The sequence below is a fragment of the Cucurbita pepo genome, chromosome LG03, assembly GCF_002806865.2.
Source record: "Cucurbita pepo subsp. pepo cultivar mu-cu-16 chromosome LG03, ASM280686v2, whole genome shotgun sequence".
NCBI lineage: Eukaryota > Viridiplantae > Streptophyta > Magnoliopsida > Cucurbitales > Cucurbitaceae > Cucurbita > Cucurbita pepo.
Genome location: NC_036640.1, coordinates 1,348,197 through 1,366,760, shown reverse-complemented (window position 1 = coordinate 1,366,760; position 18,564 = coordinate 1,348,197). Strand labels below are relative to the sequence as shown.

Sequence of the window (18,564 nt, the reverse complement as noted above, 5' to 3'; positions counted from 1 at the left end):
ATTAATAAGACTCTTTAAAGTTACTTTAAAGAGTATTTTTGAAATACTTAGTTTTAAAAATAAATTACTTACCGTTTTCATCCAAAACTAACAGTAAGTAAAGTTCAAGAGTATTTTTTTAATATTTTTATTAATTTAACTTATTTTTAAAATTTATTTGAAGAAAAAAAAAATAGTAGAAGAGAAAGCTAGATGATTAAAGGCAAAAAAAGATTACATAGGGATTAAGATTAATCAATAATAATAATAATGATGATGATGGAGAATTCATAATTGTATTAACTAATAACAATGGGAAATCAAATGGCCGCCATGAACAAAACAAAGTGCATCATTTTGTTTGATTGCTTCCATTCAAAATCTCTCCCCAGATGTTGGAAACACTAATATTATTCAGAGCTTGGGATGTTTTTTTTTTTTTTATTTTTTTTTATTGCAATTAATTTACCCCACCTAGGAAATCACTGAAAATCAGCACCTGTTCTCCGGTCTGAATCCGCCATTGTTGGCCCTCCTTCCTTCCTCAATCAGCGCCGCCCTCGCCGATCCAATTCCAGTCGGAAATAAACAAGCGTCAAAGGCAAAGCAATCGATCCAATCCTTCAGCAGCTCCTCTTGTCCCCATATCTCCGGTATCCAGACCCGACCCGCTACCTCCCCCCGATGCCTCTTCAGCCTCTCCCGTCCACCTTCCTCCTCCTCCTCCGCCGCCGCCGCCGCCGCAGGTACCTCCACTGCCACCCCGTCGTCCTCCTTCACGTCCGATTCCGAGCGTTTTCCTCCGCGGAAACTCGAAACCAGACATCGTAATTCCTGTTCGATTCCGCCGTTTCGAGCAGGCGGAGGCGGAGGAGAAAGGGAGTACTGATGAAGACAAGAACCGGCGCCTTGAAAATCCATCTCCCGCGAACTCGCTCGAACCTCTGCCCTCATGCAAAAATTAAAAAAAAAAAAAAAAGAATTTTAAAAAACGCTGGAACTGACTCGAACCCCGTTGGCTATGGAAGAGGAAGAAGAATAATTAGTTAAATGGATTGAACAGAGAAAGAAAGTGACAGAGTATGTGAGGGAGAAGAAGAAGAAGAAGGATTTGTGGTTTGGGGTTTGATTGGGGAGTGGGAATTTGAAGGAAAATGAAATGGGAGAATTTTCAGAGGAAAGGGGGAAAAAAAAAGAAAAAAGAAAAAGAAAAAAAATGAAGGGCTGAGATTGGAAGTTGGAGGATTGTGAGGCTGAGGTTGATTTGGTATTCATTGGCCAATGAAATTGGTTTTATTGGTATGAGTTATGAGAGAGAGAGAGGAGGAGGCTAAGCTATGGGTTCAAATTATGCATTCATTATAGGAATTTCTTTGTTGGGTAATGACTTAAAAGGGGTGGGGATCTTGATTCTGACTTCATAAAGATATTTTTCCTAGCGTTTGAGGTCTACAATTCTTGCTCATGATTGTGATGGTAGGATAATAATTGGGCGACATTTGTTCTAACTAAGTGAATAAACCAATCGTGTGAAATTTGGACTTCACGGATAATATTGGCGTATGTTCGAGTCTCGGATCACGTTTGAGAGAAATGTTTAGAAAACGTGAGCGAGGAAATACGTTGAAAACAATTTTAAAGAAAGTAATGTTTTAAGCTAAAAGTGAATAAGTAATAACGACTTTGATGACATATAACTTGGGTATAAAAAATTGACAACTAGTCAGATCTTTTATTTTACATTTTTTGGCATTTTAGCTTTGTTGGGTGTAGACATGATTTTGGTGATCGATCATACATCCATGCATTGACACAACAATAATAGTAAAAGGGATTTGAAATGTGCATACGGTCATAGACAAACATGACAGAGAGAGCTAGCGTGTTTTCTTTTAATCAAGTTTGTAATCGTGGTTGAATAGTGAAGTAATTTAACCAGAATATGTGAACCAAAACCAGGTGTTTTGAGTTATGAATTCAACATTTTAGCTTACTTTCCTGAGTAATTTTTAAATAAATAAATAATAATAATTATTATTATTATTTGGTAAGGTTAAAAATCATTCTCAAACATATTTATAATAATTTAAAATTATTTTAGTTTTTTATTTTACATTTCTAAATTGATTTTACAAAATTAAAATATGATTTAAAATAATTTTAACAAGTTGAAAGTTATTTGGGGTAAATCACTAAGCACATTGTACCAACCTCGAAATGATAAATTGGGTAAAAGAGGAAAAAAGACGTTTTTGTCCAAGTACATATGAAAACTGGAAGAAAGAAGGAAAGGAAATGGAGGGGCATGATGGGATGGATGGGGGTTGAGGACACCGACATGTGTCTCACACGAACGGAAAGCAAGACAGCCACTACTGGCACGCCTGAAGAGACGCTTCACCCAATTCAAATTCTATTATTAATTATTTCATTTTAAATAATAATACAAATTATTGTTTTTCTTGTGATATATATATCTTTATATTGGTACTTATATAGAAGTCATGACATTTAACAATTCAATTTTTCACTTTTTTTTTTTGTGTCTTTTAATACTATTTAAGGTGTTATATTATTTTAATTTCTTTTAAAATTTTTAATTTTTTAAATATTTTATTGCATTTGAATTTTAAGATAAATTCTAAAAGCAAAAATAAATTTTTAAAAATTTTAATTGTGTTCTATTATGTGACATAAATAACCCCACGGCTATAAACTTATCAATTTAAACACCATAGAATCAAAAAAACAAAAAACTAAGAGCCAAATAATTCCCAAGCGGATACGAAACCTACCAAAAGCCAAAATCATCCTCAAAATAGAACTCAAACATGCACTACTCTACACGAGCTCATCTCGAAATATTTAGCTTAGCAGCTAAACGCACGTCGTCGTCGTCATCATCCTATGCTAGCTACCACGCAATTAAAACATAGCTTAACTTTAGGCCATCGTATTCCTAAATGATTAAGGAAGCATATGAAATACCATTCATTCTCATAAACCTAAAGAAAGCTCAACAACTTCATGTCTTCAACATAACCGCCACTAAGCTTTACAAATAACGCTCCCTCTCAAGAACACAATGAAGATCATCAACAAATTCAACTCAATGAAAGTGTGTTTGCCATTGCAGTTAAAACAGGCTCTCAAACTACAAAGGAGAAACCATTGATCTTACATTTTGGGCAGCTACCATTCCAATTATTTACACTACCACACTACTTTCAAACAATGGGGCGTAGAGATCTACTACCTGCCTGAAGCAATGTGCAGTAGTACTTGAAAGGGAAACTAGTTTAGAGTAGCTGAAAGATGGAGAGTTTTAAACTCGAGGATAGCGTGACCGACCTTTCTTCTTCAAGAACTCGGGGATTTCAACAAGACCACCATCAGCAAAATGACTTTGATTTACTCTATACGTCGTTTCTCCCCGTGCTTGCTGACTTACCTGCACGTAGACACTAGACCATTAAGACATAAACTATTGGCATGGAAAATGGTAGCAGATTTCAAGCGATTTCAACTCTCAAGCTTTGTGAAATGTTGAAGTGCTTGGCTTGGTTGGTTTTCTACAAACAGAGGCATGTGTACCTGGAAGGGCCTCCCATCACTGTCTTCTTGGCGTTTAAATCCAGTAGCTATCAGAGTTATGCTAACCTGAAGAAAAGAAGTTATTTCGTTTGACTTCGTTGTTGTTGACATTATACAACGTATAATCGATCTAACCAATATATTTATAAACTAACAAATAATCGTTCGGTAGTTTTTTTCTTGTTTTGAATGCATTAACATCTACAAATTGATATTCATTAATATAGAATTATGCACGCAAAACCAATATCATCTAGAACTTGCTGGGCAGAAAAAATGTCAGGAGAAATTAAGAGAACTACATATGTCATAACTAACCAGAGTTTTCAACAACTTACTTGTCCACTGATTGATGGATCTATAACTGCTCCAAATATTAGATTGGCAGATGGATCTACAAGATCATATATGACCTCTGCAGCAGCATTTACCTGTGTGATCAGCACATTTGTAAATAAAACTAACAGGCGAAGCATACTAAAGCTTACTGAACTGCATCGCTTTCTACTATCTTTGTAAGTTTGGTTTTAGTTATTTTTGTGGTTAGCTTTTGTTGAGCATTCATTCCCTTAATAAAATAAGAAAAAAAAAAGGAAAAGAAAAACTACAAGCACCGAGTTTTAAGACTCAATCTTATATGTTGGTTCGGGGTTCGTTTCAGCCAAAAGCAATCCAAACTAACCTACTTACAGCTCCTCAGACGATGCAATATCATCATAAAGTTTTGCAATTTGAGAATAAGACTATTTGTAGTGCCCCATAAATTATAGAAGATAAAAGGATATCGAGAGGCTTCTTTATTAGTTTTAGGCAGTGGATGAAGTTCATCCATTCTATTCACTGATACTAACTAAACATTATACTGGAAAAGAAAAAAGAAAAAACAAAGAGATGAATTCATACCTCAAATAAGGTCAGATCAGTCCCTCCGGTTATGTTCCATACAATACCAGTGGCCCTCTCTATACCAATATCAAGTAATGGAGATTGGATGGCATTTAAAGCAGCATCTCTTGCCCTACTCTTCCCTACACCAATATAGAAAATAGCCAGAAATATGATCTTATGTCCAGGGAAAATAAACTAAACATGCAGGCATCACAAGACGGACATTCCCTACGCCTTTTTGCAGCTTTGTGGTTCATCTTTTTTGGATAACCCGAGTATCAAATGTCTAACTCTTTGTATAACACTCACGGTTCGCTAATCTTTAGGATGGCTTAGCCCATCCCAAAGCTCGTTCTAAGAAACAACAAGAGTTCTGAGTTATTAAATTTTCGACGTGGAGATTAACATGAGAACCTTGAAGAATATCTTCAATCCAAACATCCCAAGCCCTTACCACTTGATGATTTTAGCTGACTTCGCAGTAACAACACTCTCCTTGAATGATAGTCATTAGGAGCTACAAACTTGACCATTTGACCTTATTATATTTGGTTATTAAGAAAACTTGTAGGATATTATATCTCGATATACATGGGCACCACGGATTGAACCTATTACCTCTATGCCCTTTGTTTTTTTTTTCAATGACCTCGAGGCCAATTCACGGTCATTTGAAAAATGGCATTTTCAAACAACAATTGCATCATTACTCATTGCAATAATAACATGAAATCTACAGTCAAAAGTAAAGGAAACTGGCTATCTAAGCCTTCAAATACATAATTTTTTTTTTTTGGGATAAGACAAATATTAAAGATTCTGGAAACTAGAAAGAATTTTATGGTGTTACCAGTTGCAGTTCCAATCCCCATCAATGAAGAGCCGGCATTTGCCATGATAGCTCGAACATCGGCAAAATCTACATTGACGAGTCCTGGTATCTGAATCATACAGAGTGCCCTTATGAACCAGAGCAATTTAATAGTTCTTTATAGTAAAAAGAAAAATTAGCACAGGCAATCTCTCAGAACTTGGAATACAAGATGATGCCCTTCCAGGAGTATGATTATATATTTTCCTTGCACAAAGTTGTGCTATTTCAAGTTCACTCTAAATCTAACCAGAAGTTTTCACATCAGAAAAATATTCCATGTTCTTAAATTTTTTGAGAAAAAAATGATAATTGTCAAAAAGCCTTTGACATGGACTATGGCTTGATATAAAAGAATCAAAATAAGAGCATCTTGTTCAACTTTCTAACTAATTACATACCATAATTATGTCGGAGATACCGCGAACACCTTGGCGAAGAATATCATCAGCCAGGTTAAATGCTTCTGTCACAGCTGTTGATTGCGAAACCGCAGTTAACAGCTTGTCGTTTGGAATGACTATAAGTGTATCAACATTGTCTCTCAAAGCTGCAATTCCTTCCTGGGCTTGAACTGTCCTCCTTCGCCCTTCAAAAGAGAATGGAGTTGTAACGATACCGACTGTCAATATACCCATCGACTTGGCAATACTTGCTATGACAGGAACACCACCAGTTCCGGTCCCTCCGCCCATTCCAGCCTACAAATAAAGACAGACAATTATCCTCCAATCAGAAAAATACAAGGATAAGTCGAGGCTAGACATAAATACTCCAAAAACATAATAATGGATGGTTGTTTTTGGGATAAACATCAAAAAGATTTTCCCTACATCCACTGCATGCCATTCTCATCAAGATTCATTGAAAAGTAGTGCATTATAAACAAAAATAACTGGAAAACCACATGAGTTTTCTGGATCAAATATAACATTATTTCCACACTGAGATGCTTCAATTATCAGTAAAATATATCATTTCAGTGGAGATAAGTTCATTGAAAAACAATGCTGTTCATACTGGCACGAACACCCGTGATGGGCAATCAACCCTCAAAAGTATTCTATTGGGAGTTAAATAGCCATGTAAACGTGAACTTACAGTGACAAAAACCATGTCTGCTCCGTAAAGTGCCCCTTCAATAGCTTCCTTGCTCTCATTGGCAGCACTCATTCCAACGTCCGGGTTCCCACCAGCTCCGAGACCCCTTGTAAGTTCCCGACCAATTTGAAGACGGTTCTCATATTGCACAGGGGACATTCTCAAAGCTTGAACATCCGTGTTGACAACCCAGAACTCCACTCCCTTCATTGAACTCTCTATCATACGATTGACTGCATTTGACCCACCACCTCCAACGCCAACAACTTTAATCTTTGCTTCACCATAATTACTTGGACTGATTGTGTCTCCCAAACTCTCAGTGTTACTTTCAATTAAACTATCCTGTCTTGGGTTACTCAACATATTGCTCCCATCTCCTCTTAGCATTGAAATTTCAGGGTGTAGTTCAAGAAAAGGGTCTCTATTTGGATATGAACCGACACTGTGAGAATGGGAAGCACATTTGAATTTACGCAGAGCTAACTTTTGGCCAACACCCACAAATCCATTCCCTTCTTCATGCATTTTAACGCAGCCAAATCTTCCGGACGAATTATAATTTGACATTGATACTCTTCCTCCAAGAACATTCAGAACGCCAACTGGGTTTCGACCATCAGAAAGAGCAAAATGTATCCACGTGCAACTTGCCATCACAAAATTGTCAATGTAAATTCTAAAGTCGACTGTTCAGAAGAACTTCTTAACGGTTTAAAATCTCGAATCCAACGCAAACCTCTCTTTCAATGCCTATTCACAAAGCCAAATAGTCAATTGAGAATTATTTAACCATTGGGATAATCTATTTTGGCTTGACAAGCATAGAATAAGATAAAACAGTCATGTGAATCGTACAATATAGCGAATATACAAGAAAAAACGATTTAAATTGTGCCTACAGCTGGAAAAGATAAATCATGAACACCAAAAAAAAAAAAAAAAAAAAAAAAAAAAAAAAAAAAAAAAAAAAAAAAAAAANGAGAAACACCAAGCCACTGGAATTCAGTCACGGAAACCTCCAAGCGAGTTCGAAACGTAAGGAAAATGGAATCAAACCAACATGAGAGCCTCATTCATCATGATATAACACGAATCTCCTTGACAATGAAAGAATGCAAGAAATTGAGAAATGCAACTGAATTCAATATTAAAAATACCGGAGAAAAGTGCAGAATGTGTAGCATTTGAGTTGTACTTGAAGCCTGAAATGGAAATGGTGGGCGGAGTGAGGGCGTGTTGGTAGCTTAGATTCTTCGCGCCATTATGAGAAAAATCCTCAGAAAAGTAACAAAAATCATGTGAAGAAGAAGGTTGAGTTGAACGCTGGCTTTTTGGAGGAAGGCGATGTGCGGGTCAGTGCCAAAAAAGCAGAAACGGATTGAAGAAAGCGTCATATCAGCCAAGAGATCGCAACTCACATTTGGGCTCCAAATTTGAAGGCCCATTTACGAGCTCCCCGTTCCAGTAAATTAGTCAACACAATCTTTACATATTTCATTTTGGTACCTCAATTTTATCTAAATCTCTATTTTAGTCCTCAAATTTACAAAAATAACCATTTTAGACCTTATATTATTATTTCATTTTTAACAAACTAGCGTTAATATAAACGTGATAGTTTAGAGACAAACATCTCAACAATTAAATATTAAATTTGAAAAGAATAATATATTTATTATTTTAAAGTTTAAAGAAACTAAAATAAGCATTAAAATAATTAAATTACAAATTTCCTCCTTAAACTTTATATTTATTTAGCCCTTAAATCCTACATATTCCTCATCTTTAAATTTTATAATCTTTAAATTTTATAATCAATAAATTGCTGAGAGTTAAAAATTAAAAAAAAAAATTATAAATGTAAAATTGAAAATTTAGAGAGCTATTAGATATTTTTTTTGAGTGGTTGAACACGGAAAAAAATAAATAGAATATTAAAAAAAATATTCATGTATTTTATATATTTAAAAAATAATTAAAAATATTCACATGTATTTGTTGCATTGAGCAATATTGATAAAATTTGAAAGAAAATTAATTTTTTTTGGTTAAATTTATGATTAATTAAACTTAATTTGTATTAAATTTGATAATTGGGAGTAAATTTGGATATCCAAATTATTTTAATAAAGATTATCCAAATTTTGAAATTCCAATTTTGTCCCTCGCTTTTTCGTCTCCTTTTTAAGTCCAAACTCCCTTTTGACTCGGCTCTAACGAATTCTACACTTCAGTTACCTGTGGCTGTGGCTTTTGTCATCTTTCTTGGAGATTCCTCTCGTAGTTTGTGTTGTGAGATTGATTCGTCGAACAAAGGCTTTCAGATTCTCTTCAAGATAAAACGTATTCGAGCATTGAGGTAAGCTATGCAGATTTTTGCTCTTCGCTGATCTTGTTTTGGAAAATGGAGTTTAGAGTTAGTCATTAAAGAGTTAGAATCGACGTTCTCCTTCAATTTTTGGTATATTTTGCCTCTTTTCTGATGTTCTTGGACGTGGTACTTGAATCTTGAACTTTCATAGTTTAAATCTTTTTCGCAGTACTCCAGTGCTAGATTCGGTTCATTCTGTGAGCCGTGTTGATAACTCATTTTGCTTTTCTGTATTGTTTCTATGAATCTCGTTCTATTGGTGATTTTCCTATTGAAGAATTCAGGTTTTCGATTTCTTTTTAACTTTCTTGTTGATCATGGACCAGTTTCTATTCGGCAAGCTCTCCGAGTTCATGATCTTCCCTAAATTGGCGCAACCTTAACCTGGTCTTCATTTTCTGCTCGTCTAATTAGACATGGAAGACCTTCCAGTTGAGATTATTGGAAAAATACTCTCTCTTCTACAATCTGTCCAAGATCTGGCGATCGCTTCGACAACTTGTAAGAAATGGAGAGAGGCTGTGCGGAATCACCTCCATACTTTGAGCTTCCACTCGGATTATTGGCCAGGTTCTAAAAGCCTTTCGACGAGGAGATTGGAAGTTATAATAACACAAATGATACTTCAGACCACTGGACTTGAGAACTTATACATTTTTATGGATGAAGTAGATGCATTCTCGGCTTCCTCAGTGACTGCTTGGCTCATGCATACGAAACACACAGTCGTTCGACTGCACTATAATGTCAACACTATTCCAAGCATCAATATAATTGAGAAGTGTGGTCGACACAAACTAGAAGCGTTGGCATTGGCTAATAATCCGATAGATCATATTGAACCGGCTTATCCTAAGCTCTCTTGTTTGAATTATCTATCACTCTGTTATGTCATCATTTCTAAGCCAGATCTAAACCTTCTTATCTCTGCTTGTCCAAACCTTAAAAGGGTATCTGTAGTTCACCCAGAATTTACGGGGACAGATGAGACGAGAGCAATGGAAATTAGAAGTTCTTCATTGAAGGAGATCTTCGTTGACGGTGTCGGTAAAGAGGATATCACGCTAGAGACTGATACCCTTGAAATTTTACATTTAAAAGATTGTAGTCCTGAAGTATTTCAGCTAATTGGCAAAGGAACTCTGAGAGTTCTGAAGCTCGAGGAGGTTTCGGCTTTCGAACTGGGTATTGGAGATAACACTGAAAATCTTGAAACAGTGGATCTCAGCGGTACTGCAATTGTGTGGCAGGGATTCTATCATCTGCTCTCAAAGGCATCAATGTTGAAGAGGCTTCGGCTGTGGAATGTAAGAATTTATGATAGTGATGAAGAAGTTGTGGATTTGGGCTCAATTTCCACCAATTTTCCCCAGTTAAGCCAATTATCTTTAAGTTTGGATCTAAGACGTAGAGCCTTTCATCAGAACTTGCAGAGATCTTTTCAGATGGAGAATGTGACCATATTAGAAGTTGGATGGAAGGAAAATAATGTTTTTTTCTCTGAATGGGTGGCGAAACTTGTTAAAATATGTCCAAAGTTGAAGAAATTGACAATCTTCGGGTTTGTATCAGGAGCCATGACCAATACGCAATGCCACACCCTATCGAGTTTTGCCACGGCTTTCGTCGAACTTATGAGAAAATATCAGCATATTCAGGTCGGGTTCGTCTTTGCATAGGATTTAGGCAACCAAATATGCGGCTGCTTAGGTAAATTATCACTGGAATTTTCATCATTATCACAGTTATGAGATTGCAAAACCACGCATCCTATGAAAACGAGATTTCTTTATTTTTCTTACTATCCTACATTTATTTCTTATTGGTTTCTTATTTTTTTGTTCTTTTTTCTCTTACCATAGCAATGTTTGTATTCGCCACTAAATCAACGTTCTGCTTGCCGCCTGAGGCTCCTGAAGATATAGTCTTGCTGCATGACATTATGATCCCCTTACTAACTACGAGAGTCTTCTTATTGTTGCCTTCCTGCACGAATTATGGTCCCTGGCTGTCATTCATTCTGCGCTCTTGGACCAAAGACCTCTGAAGAAGTCAAATCCGCCATCTTTCCTAGCGTACAGGTAACCCTTTTCTTTTCTACTTCTTGGTAATTGATAGTATCAATTATCCAAGCTAGAACCAAACTGTATTGAAATATAAAAGATGAGCTTGTTAGATTGAAATATAAAGATGAGCTTACAAGTTTCAAAATACATGCGTTAATTCATTCACCAAAACAAGGCTCTCCGCCCCCCCCTTTCTTACTTCATCTATTTATAACAAACTGGCTAACAATAGTCTAATAACATTCCTTTCGGTAATTTGCGTGCTGTACATGTGTCGAGTTTGGTGTCATGGATATGCCAAAGCCAAGCGTGGTTGTTGTTTCCCGTCCCTTTTTTCTGCACCTGGGTTACAGGAGAAGAATCTCTAGTGGAGATGAAATTTTATTTGGGTTTGATTGACTTTTGAGGTTTTGAAAATTGTCCCCATATAGATAAGACATTGAGGTAGATTAACACCGTTTGAGAGCATCGATTTGATGAACAAATCTGAATTTGAAACAAGCCCGATTAAATATGATACCACTATGGCGATTCTCTCTCCATTTTAATCTTTTATAGCTTACAAAGACCTGAAGATTTTATCAGATTTTGTGCAAATTATGCCTATCTACTACATAACAACACCTTGACAAACTCGTAAGAAACGAAAAAACTTGGTACCAGGCCATTCACCCGTGCAAGATTCGAGTCATCTGAAGAAAAGAAAGACAAGCAAGCCCAATTTCCTGCTGGACATGCTGGTTGGTTCATTCATGCCAAATTCTCGAAGTCCTGCATGCACCGAGGTTTTTCTGTGAACCGTCGTAAGTTTCCTGCTAACTACTTGAGTGTGTTTCGTGTTTTGCCTTTTCCATGGCTGGAACTTAGAGGATTTTCTTTTACAATGGGCAACTCGAAGTTCTCCTCATAACACAAAGCTTTTCCTTGGCCCTCTGTGCTTTCGTTTGAACAATCTTTGTTTCCTCTAAGTACTGCAAAAATGAAGGCTAAGATCAATTGCTAGATGTAGCTCAAACCATGATTTGCAAATACATAGATGGTGATCATAGAGAGGCTATCAGGTCAAACTCTTGGATTTAGAGCTCTAAAGAAGGATATTCAAGGAAATAAAATTTATACTTAAGAACTGCAAAACTAGGATCTATCAATCCTGCATTCATTTCTTTTCATATCTGATGGAAATGGCATGCAATTCTATCCTGCTATTGCTTCAAATTGTATAAATTCAGGTTGAAGCAGAACATATCAGATGGATTGTAAAACAAGGTACCTGTTGCTTTCTCTTCCTCTCTAACTCAGCCTATTTATGTTCCAACACAAAAAGGATAGAATATCTGGTTAGAATTACAGTAGTAGGCAATTTCTATTTGATATATCAAATGTTTTCACATGATACTTACCAAGGCCTGCTTAAGATGTGCATTTTCCTCTCTTAACTGGTTCAACTCTGCTTCTAACTCTACTGTGTATGCCTATTTCGAAGTAGGGAAGAAAATGCATATTAGCTATTCAGCTTGTCATTTTATTGAAAGAAAATGACACTAGGAAGAGAAAAGTGCACCTGTTTCCTAGCTCTGGACCTTGCCGCTGACTCCCTGTTCTTTATCATCCTTCTCTGCCTCCTTTCAACTACTTTTTCAACTGGCCCATCAATTATTCTCTTCCTACCTCTTAACCCACCCATGTCCAACCCAAATTGATTTGAGCTATCCACCTGATTGCCGCACATTCCATCGGGGGAAACTGGACTCACAGGCGCCATCCCCATCGGTTGAGCCGGTGAATATCCTCCTACCCCACCCCCACCCCCTCCACTGTTCACCACTCTTCCACCATAGCAAACTGCAGGTGGAGGCTGTGATGGGTACACACTGTTTCTTTTACCATTGCCTGCATATCCTGAGGTATCGCCTATGGTAGAACCACCTTGGGGGACCTGCTGGTATGTCGTAATGCCACCGGCACCGGCGGTGCCGCTAGCACCACCACCAGCTGCAGCTGTACTGAGTCCCATAATAGGCCTGGGAACATAACCAGCACCAATGGTGTGGTTGCTATTCTGGTACATACCATACTGCTGAGGTGGTGGCAATTGCTGCAACACTCCTGCCCGGCCACATGGTTGTTCTTGAACAACCCCAGCTTTGATTAGAAAATCCTCCAATGTCATTTCCCCAAACGTTGGTTGGCGCGTGGCAGATTCTGGATTCTGATTGTTGGCATTACCACCACTGCTGCTATTTTGACTCTGCCCCTGCTGGCTCTTGTGAATCTCAGACCAAACCTCATCCACTGTCTTCCGGCACAAGGGTGCCGGAAGTGTTAGTGAACCTTGCCGAGGTAGGCTTGCTTGCTTCTCCATGTTGCGTTTCTCCACTCCGCTCACCGGCAAGTGAGCCTGAGCGTTGCTCAATGCCGCCACCGCAGACGTCGCCGACTGGTTGGCATTGAATGCTTGGTTTTCCTCCGCCGTCCAAATGCTGGTGAGGAACTCATCCATGTTCATGGAGCCAAAGTTCTTGCCACTCTCACAGAGAGTATGCTGGAACTCGTCCAGTGTAAGCGAATAAATGGAGGACTGCCTTCCAAGGGAAGAGAATCCATGGTGCTTGAGCTGCTGCTCCGACTGCAATGGCGATTCAACTTCATCATGTGACATCATTTCTGATTCTTTTAACACCATGTTTTCCTCTGCTGGTGTCTATTAAGATCAGCGACGAGCTTGAAGCTGCCGCATCAATGGAGGCCAAAGAAAACAAAACAATATGAGACTTCATTAACAACGGGAGAAGAACAGTATCAATCTTCTTGTAATTTAAAATAATCTTTAATCTTCATTGCTACTCGAATACCATCTTCAAGTTTTAGTGGCAAATATGTACTTGACAAGACCAAAAGTGTGTTTTTCTTTGAAGAAGGTTTATTCCACATCAGATCCCACTCATAACAATAATAAAAAAGGTAAATTATAAGGAATAAATAAGTACCATAAAAGGTAAACTACAATCAAAGCACAAGGGAATCAAAACAACTTGAAGTTATTTGTATTGATTTTCATCAAAAAACCACATTAGAAGCAGCAAATAATTCATCCTTTTGATTTGTATTGATTTTCAAATGGGCATAAAAATGGCAGAGCAAAAGAACTGTATATTTAAAGCAGTAGAGCTCTAATGGCGGAATCAAAACAGCCATTGAAGGGTACCAGAGAGATTGAGAGAAGCTGAAGAAGATGAAGAGAAATGGAGACTTCTGAAAGCCTTAGAGGGTTTAAAACATCAAAATCGTAGCTTTCAACCTAACAAAAGCCGCCATTAATGAAGCTTTCCCAAGCTCTGAATCTCTGGTACTCTGAAGCAAAAATACGAAGCTTGAAGAAGAGAGGGAACAGAGCACGAAACGGGATTAAACTGCGGTCTTTTCGCTGAAATGGGGTCCATTTATATATTGTAAACTGAAAATTATACAGCAATTTTGCTTTAAATTTTTTATTTTTTTATTTCAATTTATATAAATAAATAAATAACCCTACCAAATAAATTTTCGCCGCAATTAATAATTTTAAAATATCAAAGACAAAGTTGAAATTAAGTTACATTACATTTTTTGGTATATACTTTATGATTTGATCTCAAGTTTAGTTGACTTCAATTTTGTTTAAGATAATTTTATCTTCCCATTATTTAACTATGTTACTAAATAAAAATAAAAATATTTGAGATAACCTCCGATATTTAAATTAAATACAAATTTAAAATGGGTCTTGTTCGAATTTTTCATTTTTTTTTCTTTTTTGCTTAAAAACTCGAATAATTTTTATATGAACAAACCATATAATTAGTATAAAACGATAAATTTTAGTTCAAAATTCTCATTTTATGATTAGAAACAAGTCAAAATTTATAATTTTGATTATATATATGTTTTTTTTTCTGGTGAATTTTATAGAATTTTGTGGTTAAGTGTAGTGAAATTTAATGGTTGGTAGGGTAAAATATATATTAAAAAAAAAATTAGTGAAAAAATGTTAAGAATTAAATAGATTCTATGGAATGGAATGAGTCGTAATTTCACATTCATGTTATTCATTGTTTACATCACAATCTTCTTCGTGAAAAAGTCCAAAAATACAAATATTTTTGAAATGGGACCTTTTCTGTAAAAAACGAAAGTTATGGGGACTCGTTTTTACAATTACCCTAGCCTTTTGCTGACATTATGCAGGAAGAGATAGAGAGAAAAAGAGAGTAGAGGTGGAGCCCACACTACCTAAATTCCTCGAAGTCAGAAATTATAGATATTTTATTAATAAATTCTGTTAAAAATATTTTTTAAAAAAAGAAAAACGTATTAAGTTATTTGAAGGAGGGTATCCCCTTTTTTCTTTTCTCTCTAAACCCATCTACGAGAGTCATTGACACGTGTAAGACACGTGGCATGGTTTAGCTCTTTTGATCCTGTCTGGACTCTCCTAGACGAACACGTATGACCATGGCTTTAAGATGGGTGAAGATTCGGTGCAGCTGGCTCACACAAAAAGGGTGTACCATCCGATAAGCGTCCTCCACGTTAGGCTGTCGTCTTATTTGATCGGTGAAAAGTGGGGAATTTTAGCAGTTTTGAGACTGTGATGACGTAGAGGAAATGTGGATTAGAGGGTACTTCGGATGGCGATATCGTCACATGCAAGTAGTGCCATAGCTGAGCCCTAGGCACGTGCTACTTTTTAGTTGGCTTTTTCTTTTTCTTTTTTTGGTTTTTTATTCCTGAAAATTACAATTTAAACTTTTTAAAATAAATTCTCTAATATCTAATTATTTATTAAATACAACATTGAAAGATTGAAAGAAGTAAGACAACATTTTAATTTAATACTTTCCATTAGACTTAGGCATAAGTTGTCATCTCACATCAGGGCGATAGGCTTAGATATACGTTGCTAGGTCAAAGGCAATACAATTTCGAGTTAGTTGATCCACTCGATGGTTTGAGTGAGTGCTGCGAAGTCACTACAAACGTCCTGTAAAAACACGATTGTGACATTTAGTATATAATCAAATATTATCGGGTTCATGTAATTTCACTCGGGCCACTGAATGGATAACAAAAGGATGGAATGACACTTTCAACCCTTTAATTTCAAAGATCAATAAGAGAGAGCATGGTAAAAGTATCCATTGTCCTCCAAGCAAAAGTAGAGCTCAATACAGCCAAATGAGGACCGCTATAAATATAATGTACCAAGGGCGAGAGAGACAAAAAATGGAGTACTGAAGGACCACCAACCCAACCCAGAAGAAGATGTAATAAATAAAAGCCTATTTCTCGTTGAGAAGAAGGGCTTTGATGATGGATTCAGACATGCCAACAGCATTGGGAAATCTATGCCCACCACCTGCTACCTCGTGATAATGAATCCATGGAAGCTGTTTGGCAATGTGACGTTGGAGAGCGACAGGCACGATCTTGTCTTCATCTCCCTGCCATAAATGAACTGAACCTTCATTCCCTGGGAATGGGTTTTCCAGATCCAGGGGACTGAATTCCCACCTCCCAAATCCAACGTTCGCGTCCCTGTGGATGGACTCGTGTTCTCCTTGTTGGCTAAATATAGGCTGAAAGATTTCATCCCATCAACAGAAAACAAATATTTATCAGTGTGTTTTCTAAGAAAACAGCTGATTATAATGTGACCATTTGTTTTTCAAAGCTCAGCTATTTCCTCCCCGAGCTCTCAATGTATTTTTATTTCCCATCTGTTGAGTATTGTTGGGAGGGAGTCCCACGTTGGCTAATTTAGAGAATGATCATAGGTTTATAAGTAAGGAATACATCTCCATTGGTGGCCATACATCTCCATTGGTATGAGGCCGTTTGAAGAAACTCAAAGCAAAACCACGTGAGCTTATGCTCAAAGTGGACAATATCATATCATTGTGGAGGATCTTGATTACTGACCCCATGTGAGAATAGACCAAAACAAATACGCTCCCAAATGCTTGGAAAAGACTTCATACTCTCCGCAAGCTGCCAAACCTCTTAGTTAATACATTACCCACCCCTACCATATATTACAATTGGTCGACAACCTTTTAACAGTTTATACAAGAGACAGGTACTATCCTTACCTACCCTTGTCCACACTCCTTGCACAACGGTAACTACCATTTCTCTCCTTTGCTAATTCAATATTGTTTATGGCGGATTTCTGACTTAAACCAAACCAGCACTTGAGGGTATGCTGTTGATTTTTCCATGTTTACTCTCATCTAGCCTAACAAATTTGGCCAATAAATCACTTACTGGAATGAAACCTTTAATTTGACAGTCACATTTAGCACCATTTCTATCATACAGTCAGCATTAAAAGATATGATCAGAATAGTAGCAAGCAAAATTTCATGAAGAAAGGTCACATACCTGACATTCTTTCCTTCCCACTAGCTTGGACTCGAGTTCTTTGTCTTGACGAGATAGATTCCCGGAACTAGCTGCAATAATACTAGAAGAAGGAAACCATCTTTGTGTATTCCACCAATAGGTAAGCCAGGGGGTGTAGTGAGCCACACGAACTGCCCACTGATCCTGTCCAGACTGTTGGTAGAAGGCTTCATTCGTTAAGTTTGCAGGGAGCCCAGACCACCAGTAGTTAATAGCTGGTGCCAATAGCGCTGCCCCTGCTAGCCTGTTAATATTTAAAAAAATTAAGTCCTTATCATACAAGAAGAAACACAAATAGATAAATCACTTTCCTTGTTCTCCATATTCTTTTACATAAAAATGAGGCAATGGAATATTCAATTTTAATTTCTTCCTGGAAGTTCATTCTCGTTTTCTTGTAGGAAAGAATTCTTGACATTTGTTTTCAGGTGTGGCTTCATACCTGTTAGGAATATATTTTAGACAGCTCCAAACTACCTGGCCACCCATGGAAAATCCAATAACATAGAATTTGGATCCTAGCCCCAATTGATCAGCTAGCTCCTCGATATCATAAGCAGTGCTTTTTGGAGTTCGATTTGGATTTGGATCGCTTTCTCCATAACCAGATCTGTCAAATGATACAATGTAGATTCCTAAATTTTCAATTACGTCCTGCAAGATTTCAGTAGAGATTCACCTTTAGACTGGTCTCATTTGAGTGTTTAGATGTCTTTCCAGAGCAAATGGATAAACATTAGAAGGTGAGGTATAAATGATACCGGAGAGATGGTATTTGCAACACTGGCATCGTGTCTGCAAGAACGGAAGCCATGGACAAAGATAATTTTGTATTTAGCTGAATCTTTTGGAACCCCATGCTCCTTATATGCTAAATACCTACCATCTCTAAGCTTTATTCTTGGTGCTGTGATAGGAGGGCCATCGGGGGAGCCACATATTTTTGGTGCAGGAGGCCGGATTGCCTGATAACCCCAGGCTAAAAACCCAAAAGAGAGCAGCACTGCTATATTCCTTACCAATCCTGTTATTTTGAGTTATAATCAGAAAAGCTAGTAGATAGATACATCAAGGGAAAACCAATATCATTCTTTTTGTTTTAAAATGCATAAAATAGGGGGAAAGGTACAATGAAATTGAAAAATGGAAAGAGAATTAGAGAAAAATCATATTATTTGTTCTATAACATGGAGAAGATCTTTTCTTCTTCTTCTTCTTCTTCTTCTTTTTTTTTTTTTTTTTTTTTTTTT

General features: G+C 37.0%; 5 protein-coding genes and 1 long non-coding RNA gene across 8 annotated transcripts in view; 2 read left to right on the top strand and 4 right to left on the bottom strand.

The window, feature by feature from the left end:
* Positions 1 to 218: 218 nt before the first annotated feature.
* LOC111791279 (protein BIC1-like) lies at positions 219 to 1,264 on the bottom strand. Its single transcript, XM_023672557.1, has one exon. The coding sequence runs from the start codon at positions 931 to 933 to the stop codon at positions 472 to 474; it is 462 nt and encodes a 153-aa protein (XP_023528325.1). The 5' UTR covers positions 934 to 1,264; the 3' UTR covers positions 219 to 471.
* A 1,693-nt stretch (positions 1,265 to 2,957) lies between these two features.
* Positions 2,958 to 7,812, bottom strand: LOC111790898 (cell division protein FtsZ homolog 2-2, chloroplastic-like). Of its 2 annotated transcripts, none has more exons than XM_023672019.1 (8): positions 7,594 to 7,812; positions 6,434 to 7,186; positions 5,734 to 6,033; positions 5,312 to 5,402; positions 4,477 to 4,601; positions 3,912 to 4,004; positions 3,574 to 3,639; positions 2,958 to 3,430 (listed from the first exon to the last, which is right to left on the bottom strand). In XM_023672019.1, the coding sequence occupies exons 2-8, from the start codon at positions 7,088 to 7,090 to the stop codon at positions 3,305 to 3,307; spliced, it is 1,458 nt and encodes a 485-aa protein (XP_023527787.1). In that variant the 5' UTR covers positions 7,091 to 7,186; positions 7,594 to 7,812; the 3' UTR covers positions 2,958 to 3,304. The 2 variants fall into 2 exon arrangements, with proteins under 2 accessions (XP_023527787.1, XP_023527788.1); XM_023672020.1 differs by lacking the exon at positions 7,594 to 7,812 and adding an exon at positions 7,425 to 7,554.
* An 850-nt stretch (positions 7,813 to 8,662) lies between these two features.
* Positions 8,663 to 11,720, top strand: LOC111790900 (F-box/LRR-repeat protein At1g67190-like). 2 transcript variants are annotated; one of them, XR_002814583.1, is made up of 4 exons: positions 8,663 to 8,795; positions 9,134 to 10,517; positions 10,670 to 10,888; positions 11,537 to 11,720. XR_002814583.1 is itself a non-coding variant. In XM_023672023.1 (3 exons), exon 2 carries the CDS (start codon positions 9,224 to 9,226, stop codon positions 10,484 to 10,486), a length of 1,263 nt encoding a protein of 420 aa, XP_023527791.1. In that variant the 5' UTR covers positions 8,663 to 8,795; positions 9,134 to 9,223; the 3' UTR covers positions 10,487 to 10,517; positions 10,670 to 11,018. The 2 variants fall into 2 exon arrangements, 1 of the variants encoding a protein (XP_023527791.1); XM_023672023.1 differs by lacking the exon at positions 11,537 to 11,720 and having other exon boundaries at positions 10,670 to 11,018.
* On the bottom strand, positions 11,346 to 14,268 carry LOC111790899 (protein ABSCISIC ACID-INSENSITIVE 5). The gene is made up of 5 exons (XM_023672021.1): positions 14,079 to 14,268; positions 12,435 to 13,601; positions 12,274 to 12,345; positions 12,144 to 12,173; positions 11,346 to 11,844 (listed from the first exon to the last, which is right to left on the bottom strand). The coding sequence occupies exons 2-5, from the start codon at positions 13,554 to 13,556 to the stop codon at positions 11,752 to 11,754; spliced, it is 1,317 nt and encodes a 438-aa protein (XP_023527789.1). The 5' UTR covers positions 13,557 to 13,601; positions 14,079 to 14,268; the 3' UTR covers positions 11,346 to 11,751.
* Positions 13,082 to 13,716, top strand: LOC111790901. Its single transcript, XR_002814584.1, has 2 exons — positions 13,082 to 13,213; positions 13,583 to 13,716. It is a non-coding gene; the product is annotated as an uncharacterized LOC111790901 (long non-coding RNA).
* Positions 14,269 to 15,970: 1,702 nt separating the features above from the next.
* Positions 15,971 to 18,564, bottom strand: part of LOC111791094 — a 3,643-nt gene continuing 1,049 nt past the window's right edge. Inside the window, exons 2-5 of the mRNA XM_023672296.1 lie at positions 18,076 to 18,338; positions 17,757 to 17,968; positions 17,294 to 17,558; positions 15,971 to 16,488 (exon numbers count right to left, since the gene is read on the bottom strand). Coding sequence (XP_023528064.1) covers positions 16,192 to 16,488; positions 17,294 to 17,558; positions 17,757 to 17,968; positions 18,076 to 18,338 — 1,037 coding nt within the window. The 3' untranslated portion in view covers positions 15,971 to 16,191. The remainder of the gene's footprint in view (positions 16,489 to 17,293; positions 17,559 to 17,756; positions 17,969 to 18,075; positions 18,339 to 18,564) is intronic.

Coding starts and splice junctions, on each gene's coding strand:
- LOC111791279 (XM_023672557.1), bottom strand. CDS start 933: ATGAGGGCAGAGGTTCGAGCGAGTTCGCGGGAGATGGATTTTCAAGGC.
- LOC111790899 (XM_023672021.1), bottom strand. CDS start 13,556: ATGGTGTTAAAAGAATCAGAAATGATGTCACATGATGAAGTTGAATCG. Junction 12,174..12,273: donor CACATCTTAAGCAGGCCTTG/GTAAGTATCATG, acceptor GAACATAAATAG/GCTGAGTTAGAGAGGAAGAG. Junction 11,845..12,143: donor AGAGGAAGAGAAAGCAACAG/GTACCTTGTTTT, acceptor TCATTTTTGCAG/TACTTAGAGGAAACAAAGAT.
- LOC111790898 (XM_023672019.1), bottom strand. CDS start 7,090: ATGGCAAGTTGCACGTGGATACATTTTGCTCTTTCTGATGGTCGAAAC. Junction 6,034..6,433: donor CAGACATGGTTTTTGTCACT/GTAAGTTCACGT, acceptor CTTTATTTGTAG/GCTGGAATGGGCGGAGGGAC. Junction 3,640..3,911: donor ATCCATCAATCAGTGGACAA/GTAAGTTGTTGA, acceptor TCTTTTCTTCAG/GTTAGCATAACTCTGATAGC.
- LOC111790900 (XM_023672023.1), top strand. CDS start 9,224: ATGGAAGACCTTCCAGTTGAGATTATTGGAAAAATACTCTCTCTTCTA.